General features: G+C 48.9%; 8 protein-coding genes across 8 annotated transcripts; 3 read left to right on the top strand and 5 right to left on the bottom strand.

Annotated features, from left to right (window-relative positions):
- Positions 1-250: 250 nt before the first annotated feature.
- N7520_007239 (uncharacterized protein) lies at positions 251-1,018 on the bottom strand (the record flags this gene model as incomplete). The annotated part of the gene is made up of 2 exons (XM_057141173.1): positions 251-885; positions 949-1,018. 2 exons carry the CDS (start codon positions 1,016-1,018, stop codon positions 251-253), a joined length of 705 nt encoding a protein of 234 aa, XP_056995179.1.
- A 225-nt stretch (positions 1,019-1,243) lies between these two features.
- On the top strand, positions 1,244-2,167 carry N7520_007238 (18S rRNA methyltransferase BUD23; the record flags this gene model as incomplete). Its single annotated transcript, XM_057141172.1, has 2 exons — positions 1,244-1,266; positions 1,351-2,167. 2 exons carry the CDS (start codon positions 1,244-1,246, stop codon positions 2,165-2,167), a joined length of 840 nt encoding a protein of 279 aa, XP_056995178.1.
- A 430-nt stretch (positions 2,168-2,597) lies between these two features.
- Positions 2,598-4,012, bottom strand: N7520_007237 (isocitrate dehydrogenase (NAD(+)) IDH1; the record flags this gene model as incomplete). The annotated part of the gene is made up of 4 exons (XM_057141171.1): positions 2,598-3,589; positions 3,660-3,734; positions 3,856-3,913; positions 3,983-4,012. The coding sequence occupies 4 exons, from the start codon at positions 4,010-4,012 to the stop codon at positions 2,598-2,600; spliced, it is 1,155 nt and encodes a 384-aa protein (XP_056995177.1).
- A 933-nt stretch (positions 4,013-4,945) lies between these two features.
- On the top strand, positions 4,946-5,263 carry N7520_007236 (mating alpha-pheromone PpgA; the record flags this gene model as incomplete). Its single annotated transcript, XM_057141170.1, has 1 exon — positions 4,946-5,263. One exon carries the CDS (start codon positions 4,946-4,948, stop codon positions 5,261-5,263), a length of 318 nt encoding a protein of 105 aa, XP_056995176.1.
- A 443-nt stretch (positions 5,264-5,706) lies between these two features.
- On the bottom strand, positions 5,707-6,492 carry N7520_007235 (uncharacterized protein; the record flags this gene model as incomplete). Its single annotated transcript, XM_057141169.1, has 2 exons — positions 5,707-6,318; positions 6,394-6,492. 2 exons carry the CDS (start codon positions 6,490-6,492, stop codon positions 5,707-5,709), a joined length of 711 nt encoding a protein of 236 aa, XP_056995175.1.
- A 473-nt stretch (positions 6,493-6,965) lies between these two features.
- On the top strand, positions 6,966-8,136 carry N7520_007234 (proteasome core particle subunit alpha 7; the record flags this gene model as incomplete). The annotated part of the gene is made up of 5 exons (XM_057141168.1): positions 6,966-6,968; positions 7,037-7,102; positions 7,180-7,338; positions 7,444-7,770; positions 7,831-8,136. The coding sequence occupies 5 exons, from the start codon at positions 6,966-6,968 to the stop codon at positions 8,134-8,136; spliced, it is 861 nt and encodes a 286-aa protein (XP_056995174.1).
- Positions 8,137-8,264: 128 nt separating this feature from the next.
- Positions 8,265-9,022, bottom strand: N7520_007233 (lumazine synthase RIB4; the record flags this gene model as incomplete). Its single annotated transcript, XM_057141167.1, has 3 exons — positions 8,265-8,661; positions 8,740-8,905; positions 8,980-9,022. 3 exons carry the CDS (start codon positions 9,020-9,022, stop codon positions 8,265-8,267), a joined length of 606 nt encoding a protein of 201 aa, XP_056995173.1.
- A 428-nt stretch (positions 9,023-9,450) lies between these two features.
- gfa1 (glutamine--fructose-6-phosphate transaminase (isomerizing) GFA1) lies at positions 9,451-11,905 on the bottom strand (the record flags this gene model as incomplete). The annotated part of the gene is made up of 6 exons (XM_057141166.1): positions 9,451-9,671; positions 9,737-9,898; positions 9,978-11,371; positions 11,490-11,721; positions 11,780-11,850; positions 11,901-11,905. The coding sequence occupies 6 exons, from the start codon at positions 11,903-11,905 to the stop codon at positions 9,451-9,453; spliced, it is 2,085 nt and encodes a 694-aa protein (XP_056995172.1).
- Between the last annotated feature and the right edge of the window lie 895 nt (positions 11,906-12,800).

The raw sequence follows: 12,800 nt of genomic DNA, 5'->3' as shown, positions 1-12,800 counted from the left end.
TCATCTTTTTTTATACTTTTTCCCCCCACTTGAACTGGATTTGTATTCTCTTCTCATTTACTGGATTTTACCTTTTACTTTGCGCACTTCTTTTTCTTCTCTACCATTGTCCATGTTCAATTTCCAGCGCACTCGAGATCTCTTGTATCTACTGCGATAAGATTGTGGATCATAGGTTCTTGATATAGTGCAATGTCATCATATCCATATATTTTAGCTCTTTGACATGAGTTCATTACATATCGATGTATCAGAAGCGCCTGGTTTGCTCCCCCCTCCATAAGCCCATGACTTCACCGTTTTCCCGGGCCCAATCTCGCACACTGTCCACTAGAGCCTTGGCCATTCCCTTATTTTTCGATTTGGCGTCCGAGGTGCCCCGACTGTGGCCCAACCCACTGGCACGGTCACCAGTCGCGTACTCCGATCCCATACTAGGCAGCACATTCTCTCCAGCACTCAGGCTGACAAATAGGGCGAAGGGAACCAGCCATACACACAACCCAAAATATGAGGATACCTCGGAGAATGAAGGCATCTCGTCATAATTCACCTGGTATGGTTGACGCCAGTTGTTATCAGCCTGACGGGATGGAGAGGGCGGTTTCGAAAAGTGACGGAACCATAACCAATGGTTCAACAGCACCAGAATGCATGATAGGATGAAGAGTGGATCGGATAGTTTGACGATGGGGAAGCGTCGTAAATTGCTAGCGTAAACCAGGTGGGAGAGGATGCTGAGTAGGGAGAGCCACACGGGGAATCGGTCGAAGATCACCAGCAGGACCTGAATGATGATGATACCATAGATGAGTCGGCTCAGGAGTTTCCGTGCCAGAACAGTATGTTCTTCAACTAGCTCGGATAAATAATAAAGTCCCGAAGCTATAATTTTACGTGTCAATTGAGGGGAAGGAATCTTTGGGGGGAAGGAAGCTTAAGACTTACCTATAGCTAGTGTGAGAAAGGCGAATCCCACGATCACCCCTAAATACCCGACGAGAGACAGAATCCACATGATGAACGAAAGAAGAAAAAAAAAGTGTAAGGGTGACCCTCAAGAGGGAAGAGAAAGATGATGCAGATTAATTGAAAACGAACGTGATCATGTCATGATCGACAGATTTTAATGCCTGAGGTTTTCAACTCCACTTCCGGATCAAAAATAAATTTAAAAAAAGAAAAAGAATTCAAATCTTCAATACAACAATACAACTTCCCCCCCCCCCCACCATCACGCATCATGTCTCGCCCTGAAGATATTCTGTTAGTCTTATCCCTACCCTCTTATTACTTACTTCAATCATTTTGTCCATGGAAAACTAATCAGAGAAACCCTTCATGCAACAGCCCGCCTGACCTCTTCTACAACGACAATGAATCTCGCAAATATACAACATCCTCTCGCATTCGGAATATTCAAGCCGATATGACGAACCGAGCCCTAGAACTTCTAGACCTTAAATCTCCTTCTATGATCCTAGATGTCGGATGTGGCTCGGGTTTGTCAGGTGAAATTCTGTCGCAAGAGTCCCCCGAGGATGGTGGACCGCATACGTGGGTTGGCATGGACATTTCACCGAGCATGTTGGACGTGGCCCTGCAACGCGAGGTCGAAGGTGATCTCTTCCTTGCCGATATTGGCCAAGGAATACCCTTCCGGCCGGGCTCTTTCGATGCCGCAATCAGTATCAGTGCCATTCAGTGGTTGTGCAATGCAGAGTCCAGCGATGTCAGTCCCGAGGGCCGCTTGAAGCGATTTTTTGAGGGTCTTTATGCCAGTCTTCGTCGTGGTGGGCGGGCAGTCTGCCAGTTCTATCCCAAGAATGATGTTCAGCGGAGCATGATCAGTGGGGCTGCCATCAAGGCTGGTTTCGGAGCTGGTATGCTTGAAGATGATCCGGGTACCAAGAACGGTAAGCTGTATTTGGTCCTTACTGTGGGTGGTGGTGGTCTCCAAGGGGATATTCGAGGTGTTGTGAATGGCATGGACGATGTCGATGTGTTGGATGCCAGAAAAAAGGCTATGGAAGTGAACAACGCCCGCCCGGCCCGGAAGGGTGACCGTGCATGGATTATGAGGAAGAAAGAACAGATGGAGAGGAAGGGAAAGGTGGTGAAACACAACTCGAAGTACACCGGCCGCAAGCGACGTACGGCTTTCTAGTCCCCTCTGCATCAACCATGCACGACGTTCAAAAAGTTTCCTTTATTTTTGTGTTTCTATATTTTTTGATACCCCACTTAACACCGTTCATCCTTCGACACCCACTCTCTGGAGCATTTATGCTTGGCGGGTTTCTTCTTTTCTCATGACTTCGGGGTTGACAAAAGACATGTTCTCAGACTCACTTGGCTTCAGCCAAGAGATGTATTTACAATTTCTTGCCATGATAGAAGTCTTAATGTGAAATCCAAAAAATGTGTCTATTGCTATAACTTGCGGGGACATGGCGAGCTAAATAGAATGAAAGATAATACATAATGGAGGATCACTCCAGCTAGCTCAGGTTCAAAGCCAGTTGAGAGTCATCCCCGGTCGTAGCGTGGCGGGGAAGGGGGTTCATGGAAGGCAATGGGTCTCCAGATAACAAAATTTACAGAGCTGCCTCCATCTTGTCCAGAACGGCCCGGGTGAACTCGTGAGTGGTAGCCTGACCACCCATGTCGCGGGTGCGGGTCTGACCCTCACCGATCACATCGTAGACAGCCTTGGAGATGCGGTTGGCGTGATCATCGAGGCCAAGGTGGCGGAGGAGCATGGAACCAGACAAAATCATGGCGCTAGGGTTGGCCTGGTCCTTGCCCTTGATGTCAAGACCAACGTGACGGCAGCCAGGCTCAAAGACGGCGACATCACGGCCCATGTTGCAACCAGGAACGACACCGGGGCCACCAACGAGGGCGGCACCAACGTTGGAGAGGATACCACCGTAAAGGTTGGGCATAACCATGACGTCGAACTGCTGAGGGCGTGAGACGGCCTGCATGGAGGCGTTATCCACAATCATGTCGTTAACCTCCAGGGTGGGGTAGTTCTCTGCGACCTTGTGGAAAGTGCTGCGGAAGAGACCGTCGGCGAGCTTCATGATGTTGGCCTTGTGGATGCAGGTCACCTTCTTGCGGTTGTTGGCAAGGGCGAAGCTGAAAGCGAACTTGGCGATGCGCTCGGACTTGGCACGAGTGATGATCTTGAGGGACTCGACAACGCCCTGGACGGACTGGTGCTCCAGGCCGGAGTACTCACCCTCGGTGTTCTCACGGATGATGCAGAGATCGACATTCTTGTGGCGAGTCTCGTATCCGGGGATGTTCTTGATCAAAGAAATGGAGGCGTAGATGTCAAGTTCCTGACGAAGAGCGACATTGAAGGACTGGTGACCAGAGCGCTCCACCGGGGTGTGAAGAATACCCTTCAAGCCCAGCTTGTTGCGCTTGAGGGAGGCCAGGGACTCCTTGAACAGCTCCTCTGAGTGCTTGTTGCCAGTGTCCACACCGCTCACGTCGACCTGCTCCCACTCAATGGGCACATTGTCGGCCTTGAAGATGGTCTTGACCGACTCGGCGACCTCGGCACCGATTCCGTCACCTACCGATCTTGATTAGCGACCAATTTTTTTTTGTCGCAAAGAAGGCAAATCAAAAGCGATCAAGCATACCGGGGATAAGAGTGACAGTGTACTTTCCGCCGTACTTGGTGGGCTTGAAGATGTCGGACTGCACGGTGGCGAAGGCTAATCGCGGGAATCAGTTTCAAAATCTACCAATGACATTTGCACACCTTGCGCAAATGGGGGAGACTTCTTTCATCGGGCCATAGAAGTGGTGGAGAAGGGAATGTAAACCATAGCGTACATCGAGTAGGGATTGAGCGAGCGACAGAGGGGGCCACGGAGGCACTGCGAAGCAGGGTCTGCATTTGGATGTTAGCTCGGTTGCGCGCGCGTGTGCAGGGGGGAATAGAAAGAGTGTGAACACTAACCCGGGCGGGTTGAGCCGATCGAGAGAACATGATTGTGATAGGGAATTTTCTGGGGAAGAAAGGGAAATTTTTCACCCTTTTTCAAAAATGTCTCGGTGAAGAAGTATGGAGTGGAGAAAAGAGAAGGGAAAGGTTGGAAAGGCAGGGAAAAAAGGAACTTCCGCTGCGAGCCGACACCGAGATAACAATCTGCGGCCCGAGTGGCACCACAATACCCAACTGGACATTATACTAGGAATCTCTCATTCTTGAAATTTATTTACGAAGTTCTTAATATTGAAGTGTCAATCCTTGGGTACTATACACCTCTAGTAGTATAATCATCATAATATATACTATATATCTAATAGTACCCTTTGTACCTTTATAGCTAGCCAATCATAGCTTCGAGTTTCGCTCTACCAATCATATATGGGTTTCCTCCCCCACTGTGGTTCCTATGGACCATATCACTCTCCTTTCATCCGTTTCTATAGAACTTCACTTCTGGTGACTCGTCCCCTTGTTGAACTCAATTCTTCATCTCTCATGAGCCCCCCACATGACAGGCCTGGTTGGTGATATGTGTATTTCAAAGAAGTGAATGAAAGGGAATCCTAATTCAGAATCCAGACTCGGATAGAGTCTATACAACCCCACACCCACCCCCCATGTCAAGCAATTTGGCAAATGAGAAGCCCTCATTTCAATGCACTCCATATCCCAATTGGGAACTCTATAAAACTCCATCTCCCTCGATGATCACCGTTCTTTGAAGAGCCCCAATCGGTATGGGAATCCCTTGGAACATTCAATCCCCTCGGTGAAGTAGAAAGGCTCGAATCTTGGAGGTATAAAGTCAGCTTGCTGCCACTGTCTGGTCTTCTTTTCCTCAACGCTCTTCATCTCCATTCTCTTCACATTCTACGCTTCCAATCAATTCCAGTTCCACTTCGACTTTTTCGCATCCACTCATTCTTCAACATGAAGCTTCTTGCCGTTACCCTTGCTATGCTCGCCGCTTCGGCTGCTCCCACCGCTGCCATGTCCCGTTGGTGTTCTCACCCTGCTGAGCCCTGCTACAAGATGAAACGCACAAACGATATCTCCTCTGAGGTCAAGCGTTCTGCAGAGGCCCTCGCTGAGGCTATGGCTGAGGCTCAGCCTGAGGCCATGTCCCGCTGGTGCTCCCACCCGGGTGAGCCCTGCTTCAAGGTCAAGCGTGCCGCTGAGGCCGTCGATGAGGTCAAGCGCTCTGCCGATGCTCTCGCTGAGGCCATGGCTGCTCTTGATGATGAGTAAAGGTAATTGAGCTAATCCTTCACAATGTCTTTTGTTCTCTGCTAATAAACACTCAGCCCTGCAGTGCCTCATACACTTCCCATGCTACTAATGACAACCAGCCGTCATGACTATGATTCCAACATGATTTGTGCTACAATGACTGCATTCTGGAATCAACCTGGTAACGCCATTCGAGCAATTCAACTGATGGGAACGGACACGAGAATCCATGGCGCACACACTCGTTTTGATCTTGGCCATGGACTTATGCTTATGTTTTTTGTTACTTCTGTTAACGGGACTTGAAAAGATTTCGAAAATTCAGGAAAAAAATTATTGTATGACAGTGCTTAGATAGCAAATACAATAGCCCTGGAAGATCATCTCATGCTACTATGTTCTTAACGTATCAGCTTCTTGTTCTCAATCTATAGAAAGTAGGCTTAGCTTCACACTTGTTGCTAATGAAACAAGGACGGCTGGGTAAAGCCACTGCCTGCATCGTATCGGCTTCTCTCTTGAAATTCCCCGTACTGTGACTCCATCGGCTGTTTTTCAGCCATTTCCCACCAATGCTGAGTCTTGTACACCGGGTCTGTTGCCGATGCATACGGCTGTCCTGTGGTAGGTTCCGTGGGCTGCGGGTGTGTCTGATAGCCGGAAACCATATACGGCTCTACCTCTGCTTGTAGATCATTCATCCGAAGGTCTTCTCCGGTGAATACTGCATTCGAATCTGTCAAAGTTCCGGCGGATCTGGCGTAGAGCTGCCACGTTTGGGTCAAGCGCTGTCTCTGTTCGACGTCTGCGTTCGTGAACAGATCCAACTGGCGGGGTAACATCGTAGCGGGGTCGAGACCATGCTGTTGTAGGATCTCTATTGGGGTCGGATCTGTGGCTTGTGGTGGAGGGTTCGGGGAAGAAATTACATGGGTGGAATGGTGATAGTGCTGCGAGACGCTGTAGGAAAGGGGTTGGGGCTCGGGGGGCGCTTCTATGGCCATTTGTCGATCAAACAAGGCCGCTAGCTCGTCTTGCAACTTTCCGTTGCTTTCGGAGACCGAGAGACCGCACTAAAGACATAAATTCCCTACTTGTCAGGGACCCAACAGTGGTAGAAAAAAATTATATAGATTTATAGTAGATACCTGAATGCAGTGCGGGTTCTCGATGAAGGCAGCCAAGGAAAGAGAGATATCAGATACATGACCACAGAATGGACACTGGTGAAGGATGGAGGAAGACATGATTTGAGGTCGAGTCGGATTGTATATTGTTTGTGGGGGAGAAGTATACGTATAATGTTATCGTATGGGTCCAAAGGTTGCGTCCAATCGACCAAAAGAAAGTTGGAATATAAATATCAATGTCCAGATAAACCAAAAGTTAACAATTTGAAGTTTGACAAGCAGAAAGATAGAAAGGAAGAAAGTATCACCCCGCACTCGACACTATATATATCAAGGGTTTGTGATGCCCAAACCCCAAACTCTAGTCCTAGTTTGGGCTGCAAAACCAAAAAAACCGTAAGATATACCAAACTGGAAATTTACAATAAACAACCACGTGACCCAGGCAACTCCCGTGACGCAGCTCTGGACCTTCCCCGAATGTCATCAAGGTCAGGGCAAGCTTGTCACTTCCATCCAACCTATTATTTTTCTGAATTAATTTTCTTTTTCTACCTTGAATACAAATTCCGCAACCCCACACACGAATCATGGTGAGCCTATTGTCTTATTGCCGACACAGAATCTCCCCATCATCCACAGAGAGCTAACATCTGGACAGACGTCAATCGGTACGGGTTACGATCTCTCTAACTCGGTCTTCTCACCAGATGGCCGCAATTTCCAGGTATGACCCCACCACGCAAAATGGATCAGAGGATCAACAAACTAGAAGGACCCATCACGGCTGACCAACCCCTGCAGGTGGAATATGCCGTCAAGGCCGTGGAGAATGGAGGAACAGCTATCGGCATCAGGTGCAAAGATGGCGTGGTGCTAGCAGTGGAAAAAATCATCACTAGCAAGCTCCTAAAACCTGGTTCGAATAAGAGAATCGCGACGGTAGATCGCCATGTCGGCATTGTAAGCTCAACTTCGCCAACCCCCATGTCTTCAAACCTTTGAACTTGGAACGAGAGCACCATTTGTTTTCCTCCCTGTCTAACTTGTGATCTCTTTGCTATTTAGGTATCGGCTGGACTAGTACCGGACGGTCGTCACTTTGTTTCCAGAGCTCGAGACGAAGCATCCTCGTGGAGAGGTACATACAAAGCCCCGATCCCTACCTCGGCGCTTGCGAACCGCCTGGGTGGCTATGTACAAGCATACACGCTATACTCCAGTGTACGGCCGTTTGGTGTGACTTCAATCATCGGTGGGTGGGACAGTGAAGCGGAGCTGGCGGTCGACGGCCAGGTGGGTAGTGGTCCCAAATCAGGTTCTGGTGGAAAGGTAGAAGGTGCCCCAGCTGGTGGACCTGGCCTGTACATGATCGAACCCAGTGGGTTGTACTGGGTATGTGAACCCCGCAATTTTACATCCTTTCCTATCAAGAAGGCTCACTAATATACCTAGGGCTACTATGGCGCCGCAACTGGTAAGGGCCGACAGGCCGCCAAGGCGGAGCTGGAGAAGTTAGACCTGACCTCTGGCAAGCTATCGCTATTGGAAGGTGTGAAGGAAGCGGCCCGCATCATCTACGTTGCCCACCAAGACAGCAAGGACAAGGAATTTGAGCTAGAGATGTCATGGATCAGCTCAATGGATGGCCCCACCAAGGGTTGTCACGAGGCGGTGCCCAAGGAACTCCGCGAGGAAGCAGAGAAGTTTGCGAAGCGAGCACTTGAGGGCGAAGACGAAGAGGAGCAAATGGAGGAATGAAACTGCAATAGAACTGACAGTGCATATTTAATTTGATTCTTCTCAGGCGCTGTTGACTACAAGAGAACACACGTAGAAATGCAGAAAATCGGTGTGTTGTTTTTTCTGCATGATTTTATTTTAGTTCTTTACAGAATCGTGCCCTCGGACCACTCGCGTCTCTTGACACCCAGCTCAACAGCGGCACTACCCCAATCCTCACCATGGTTATGCATTCCACTCTTGCCCAATCCCGCTCGCTCCAAGCCCTGCTCCTCAGTCAGAACAGTCAATAAACCAAAGATGACTGGAATCCCGGAATCCAGTTGAACTCGCATCAGTCCGTGGGTCACGGCGTCCGCAATGTACTCGAAGTGCATAGTGGCACCCTTAATCAGAACACCGATAGCGATGATGGCATCAAAGGGCTTCTTAGGTGAACCCGTGGCTGATTTGGCCAAATCAGAGGTGGAGCCTGACAAGAGGTCGGTGGCACTGATACCCTCGCCGGAGGAGCTCGCCTGGACCTGGGAGGCGGCATACAGTCTGTGAAGGCAAAACACAAAGGCATGAGACAGTGGATTCCCCCAAGAAATGATACAGGGTTTAATGTCATGATCTTACCGTTGCACACCAAGGGGCAACTCGTAGCTGCCAGGGACGGTCTGGACCGTAATGTTATCCTCGGTCACGCCGCCAGCCAACAAGCTCTTCTTGGCTCCAGCTACCAGCTGATCAATAATGGTCGCATTCCATCGCGCATGAATAATAGCAACACGCAATCCAGAACCTGGGTCAGAGAAGAATTAGGAGGGGGGTTGGTTCTCTTTCATGTGTCACCGAAGGTGGGGTTGAATTCCATACCGTCATGGCTCTGGGCAGCTCCAGGACCCTTAATGGGAGACATGGTAGAGAATGTAGAGATATGGGATGATCTGGACAAAGTGGGAGGGGAAGGAAACAAGTAATAGTTATGAAAGATTTGATAGTCGTTACGGGAAGGGAATCGGGAGTTCGGAGCTTTCGAGGTTTCAATGGTCCCGAGACGCAACCATCGGTCCCGCATTTCCTGGGCGGGAATGGCGGAATGTGCTACCGAACTCGAGACTGCAAGACTACGACATGTATCATGAATAGGAAATTAAAATAGTAATAAAGGATAGTTTCATTCTCCTCGAGGTGAAAAGAACACCCATAACAAAAAAAAAATATTGTAGAGGGAGAGACAGACAAAACGCCGTATAAGAAAATATCCAAGATCATGGTCGTCGTCTTACTCCAAACCCCCTCTTAACATGAAGGAAAACAGCCCTATTCTCTTCCCTTCGATTTCTTCTACTCAACAGTCACCGACTTAGCCAAGTTGCGGGGGAAATCCACGTTCAATCCCTCACCAACAGCCAACCAGTAGGAGATTAGCTGCAAAGGAATGACGTTCAATAGACCCTGAAGGCAATCCACAGTCTTAGGAACTTCAATCTTCTCAGTCAGTGCAGATGAGAACTCAGGGTCATCCTGGTTGCAAATAACAATGGGACGACCACCACGGGCAATGACTAGAGGATTATTAGTTAGGGTCACAGATCCAAAAAAAAATTCAACAAATGGAGTTATTACTCACCCTGTTGGTAGGCATTCAGAGACTTGGTGAATAGGTTGTCACGAGTAAGAATCATAATGATAGGCAGGTTCTCGTCCACCAGGGCCAAGACACCGTGCTTCAGTTCACCAGACATGACGGCCTCACAGTGGAGGTAAGAGATCTCCTTAATCTTAAGCGCACCTAGATAGAATCAGTTAGCAACGTTTTGAATTATACGAAGTCAGACAATGGAAAGAATGGAGAAGAGGGTAAGACTCACCCTCAAGCGCAGTGGGGAACTGGGCACCACGACCCAACAGGAGCAAACTCTTTTGGTCCTTGAAGAACTTGGCGCACATCTCCTTAATGGGCTCATTGAGCTTCAGAATCTCCCGGAACTGCTCCGAAACCTTGCCGAGACCCTCGACAATCTCCTCGCGTCTCTTTTGCTTCGAGGCGCGGTCCTCACTGAGGGACAAGGCAAACATGACCATGGCAACGAACTGAGAAGTATAAGCCTTGGTGGAAGCAACACCAATCTCGGGACCAGCGTTAATGTGAACACCACAGTGGGTAAGAAGAGAAATGGAGGATCCGACCACGTTCACGATACCGACAGTCAGGGCACCCCGCTCCAGACAGTAGCGGAGGGCCATCAGCGAGTCTGCGGTCTCACCGGACTGGGAAACAAACACACAGGTATCATCACGGAAAACCGGCGCCTGGCGGTCAAGGAAGTCGGAGGCCAGCTCGACGGCAATAGGGATCTCTGTCAATTCCTCGAAAACTCCACGCACCGCCATGCAGGAATGGTAGCTGGTACCGCAGGCAATGAAAATGAGCCGACGGCAGCGGCGAATTGTGGAAATGTATTGACGGAGGCCACCCAGGGTGACTTTCTTGTTGACGATATCCAGACGGCCACGCATGGTGTTGACCACAGACTCGGGCTGCTCGAAGATTTCCTTCTGCATGAAGTGGTCAAACTTGCCCTTCATGATCTCCTGCAGCTCAAGCTCAATAGTCTGGATGGCGCGGACATTGGAGGTGCCATCGTCCTTAGTTAGGCGGTGGATGTTCAGTTGGCCCTCGTGGATGTGGGCAATGTCATCATCCTCCAGATACAGGACCTTCTTGGTGTGCTCCACGATGGCGGATGGGTCCGAGGACAGGAAGAATTCAGCAGGCTGAGGGATACCATCGTCGGACAAGAAGGCTCGCGACTGGGAGCGGTGCAGGAGGGACTTGTCTGGTGGTGCCAGGAGGCTAGTGGCGGACTTCTTGATTGCTGCATTCTGGGAGGCCTGCTCCGCGGGAAGAGCACCGTCTTCCGAGAATTCCACATCGACAAAGTCCACCTTCATCTTCTTCGAGGTTCTCACACCAATGACCAAGGGTGAACCCTTACGAGCGGCAATCACCTCATGGGGGTAATGGACAGACTTAAGCAACAGGCCGAAAGCACCTTCCAGCTCCTTGATGACGGCCTTGGCCAAAACAGTGAAGTCGATATCGGGGTGTTGGTCATAGAGGTATTTGGCGAGCTTGGCAATACACTCAGTATCGGTCTCCGTCTCGAAACGGAAACCCTTGGTCTCTAGAAGGGCCTTTAATTCCTTGTAATTGGTAATAATACCATTGTGAACGACGGCAAACTCCCAGGTCTCATCAGATCTGTCCAACAAAAAGAGCAGGGTTAGCCAAATAACCACACAGAGGAACTTTAATGTTGTTGAGATAAAAAGGGTAGGGGAGGGGGATTGCTCTTTCTTGTGACATAATATCAACTTACCGGTGGGGGTGACAGTTCTGGCGGGAGGGGGTGCCGTGGGTGGCCCAACGGGTGTGAGAAATACCGGCGTGAGATTCAAAGGACTTGGTCATGTCGGGCTTGGTCTCGGCAATGAGCTCCCGCAACTTAGCAACCTTTCCCACCTCCTTGAAGGCGCAAACTTCATTTTTCTTGTCACCATCCACGGCCATGCCGGCCGAATCGTAACCCCGGTACTCCAGGCGGGACAGTCCTGAAGTGGTTCGTTAGCAGAAAGAGAGGAGAATTTGATTAGAATTGGCATCACTCACCATTGAGAAGAGTATTGATAATGAACTCACGGTCCCGGTCGACGAGGTAGTTAATGTAGCCAAAGATTCCACTAGAGATAGTGAGCAACGATGATAGAGAGGGTGAAGTATTTCCACGTACCACATGATGAAGGATGAAGTAGTACAGGGTATTGAGCGAATGTAGAAAGAAATTGGCAAAATTAAGAAGCTTGTAAGGTTGTAAGGTTGTAGAGAGGGAGAAATTAGAATTGGGAAAGGTAGGGGAAGCTGGAAATTCGTATTTATAGAGGGGAACAAGGGAGGGGCGGTATGGGATTATTATTATTAGCATTTTATTTATTTTTCCCACTCCGCCTTTAGGAAGCTACCGGGCCAATGCGCTCCATGTCTCACTTGAGCCTTTTCCATGGAATGGTCCACTTTTGTTAATGATATCAGGGGTAGGAAAATCAAGATTGGAAACAAAAAATGAAACAAACTAGTTTTGAAATACCGTAGACACCCTGCAAGACCTACAAGTAGGTTATATTGCTATAGTAGAAAAGTTCAGTTTGGGCTTTTGTTTGTTCGATTTCTCCCCCGGGCAACATAACCCACCTTGATCACTGGTAACGGGAGTATTTCAGGCCTAGTGGGAACAATAGCTCCTCACAAGCAAAAAATCTAGGTACTGTACCGAGAGCATTTTGACTCCCCATATCTAATAAAAAATATAACGTATATCGATCAAGTATCAAAGTTTTGTTCCAATTTTATTTCCAACCAATTCAACCGACAAACATCTGACCTCTCAAAGAATAAAGTTGGTCATCTCGGATTCTTCAGTGGATCGCGTACTAAAAATTCAACTAAGCCCAGGGACCCATACCAAGGTCTCAGAACTACCCGTAACGATACTATTTTTACAATGCTGAGCCCCATCGCCACACCGAGTGGCGTATGGTTCCTGACCCTTTTCTGTCTTTTATTCTTTGATCATTTTTCTATCATTCTGTGCGATATAGGCGAAGGTATTTATTTATTTACTCTACATTCGGTA

This window comes from Penicillium odoratum (genome assembly GCF_028828045.1).
Source record: "Penicillium odoratum strain IBT 22623 chromosome Unknown utg000005l_segment0_segment0, whole genome shotgun sequence".
In the NCBI taxonomy this organism is placed as follows: domain Eukaryota; kingdom Fungi; phylum Ascomycota; class Eurotiomycetes; order Eurotiales; family Aspergillaceae; genus Penicillium; species Penicillium odoratum.
The sequence above is the reverse complement of the archived record's forward strand: the minus strand, read 5'-3'. Positions and strand labels throughout refer to the sequence as shown.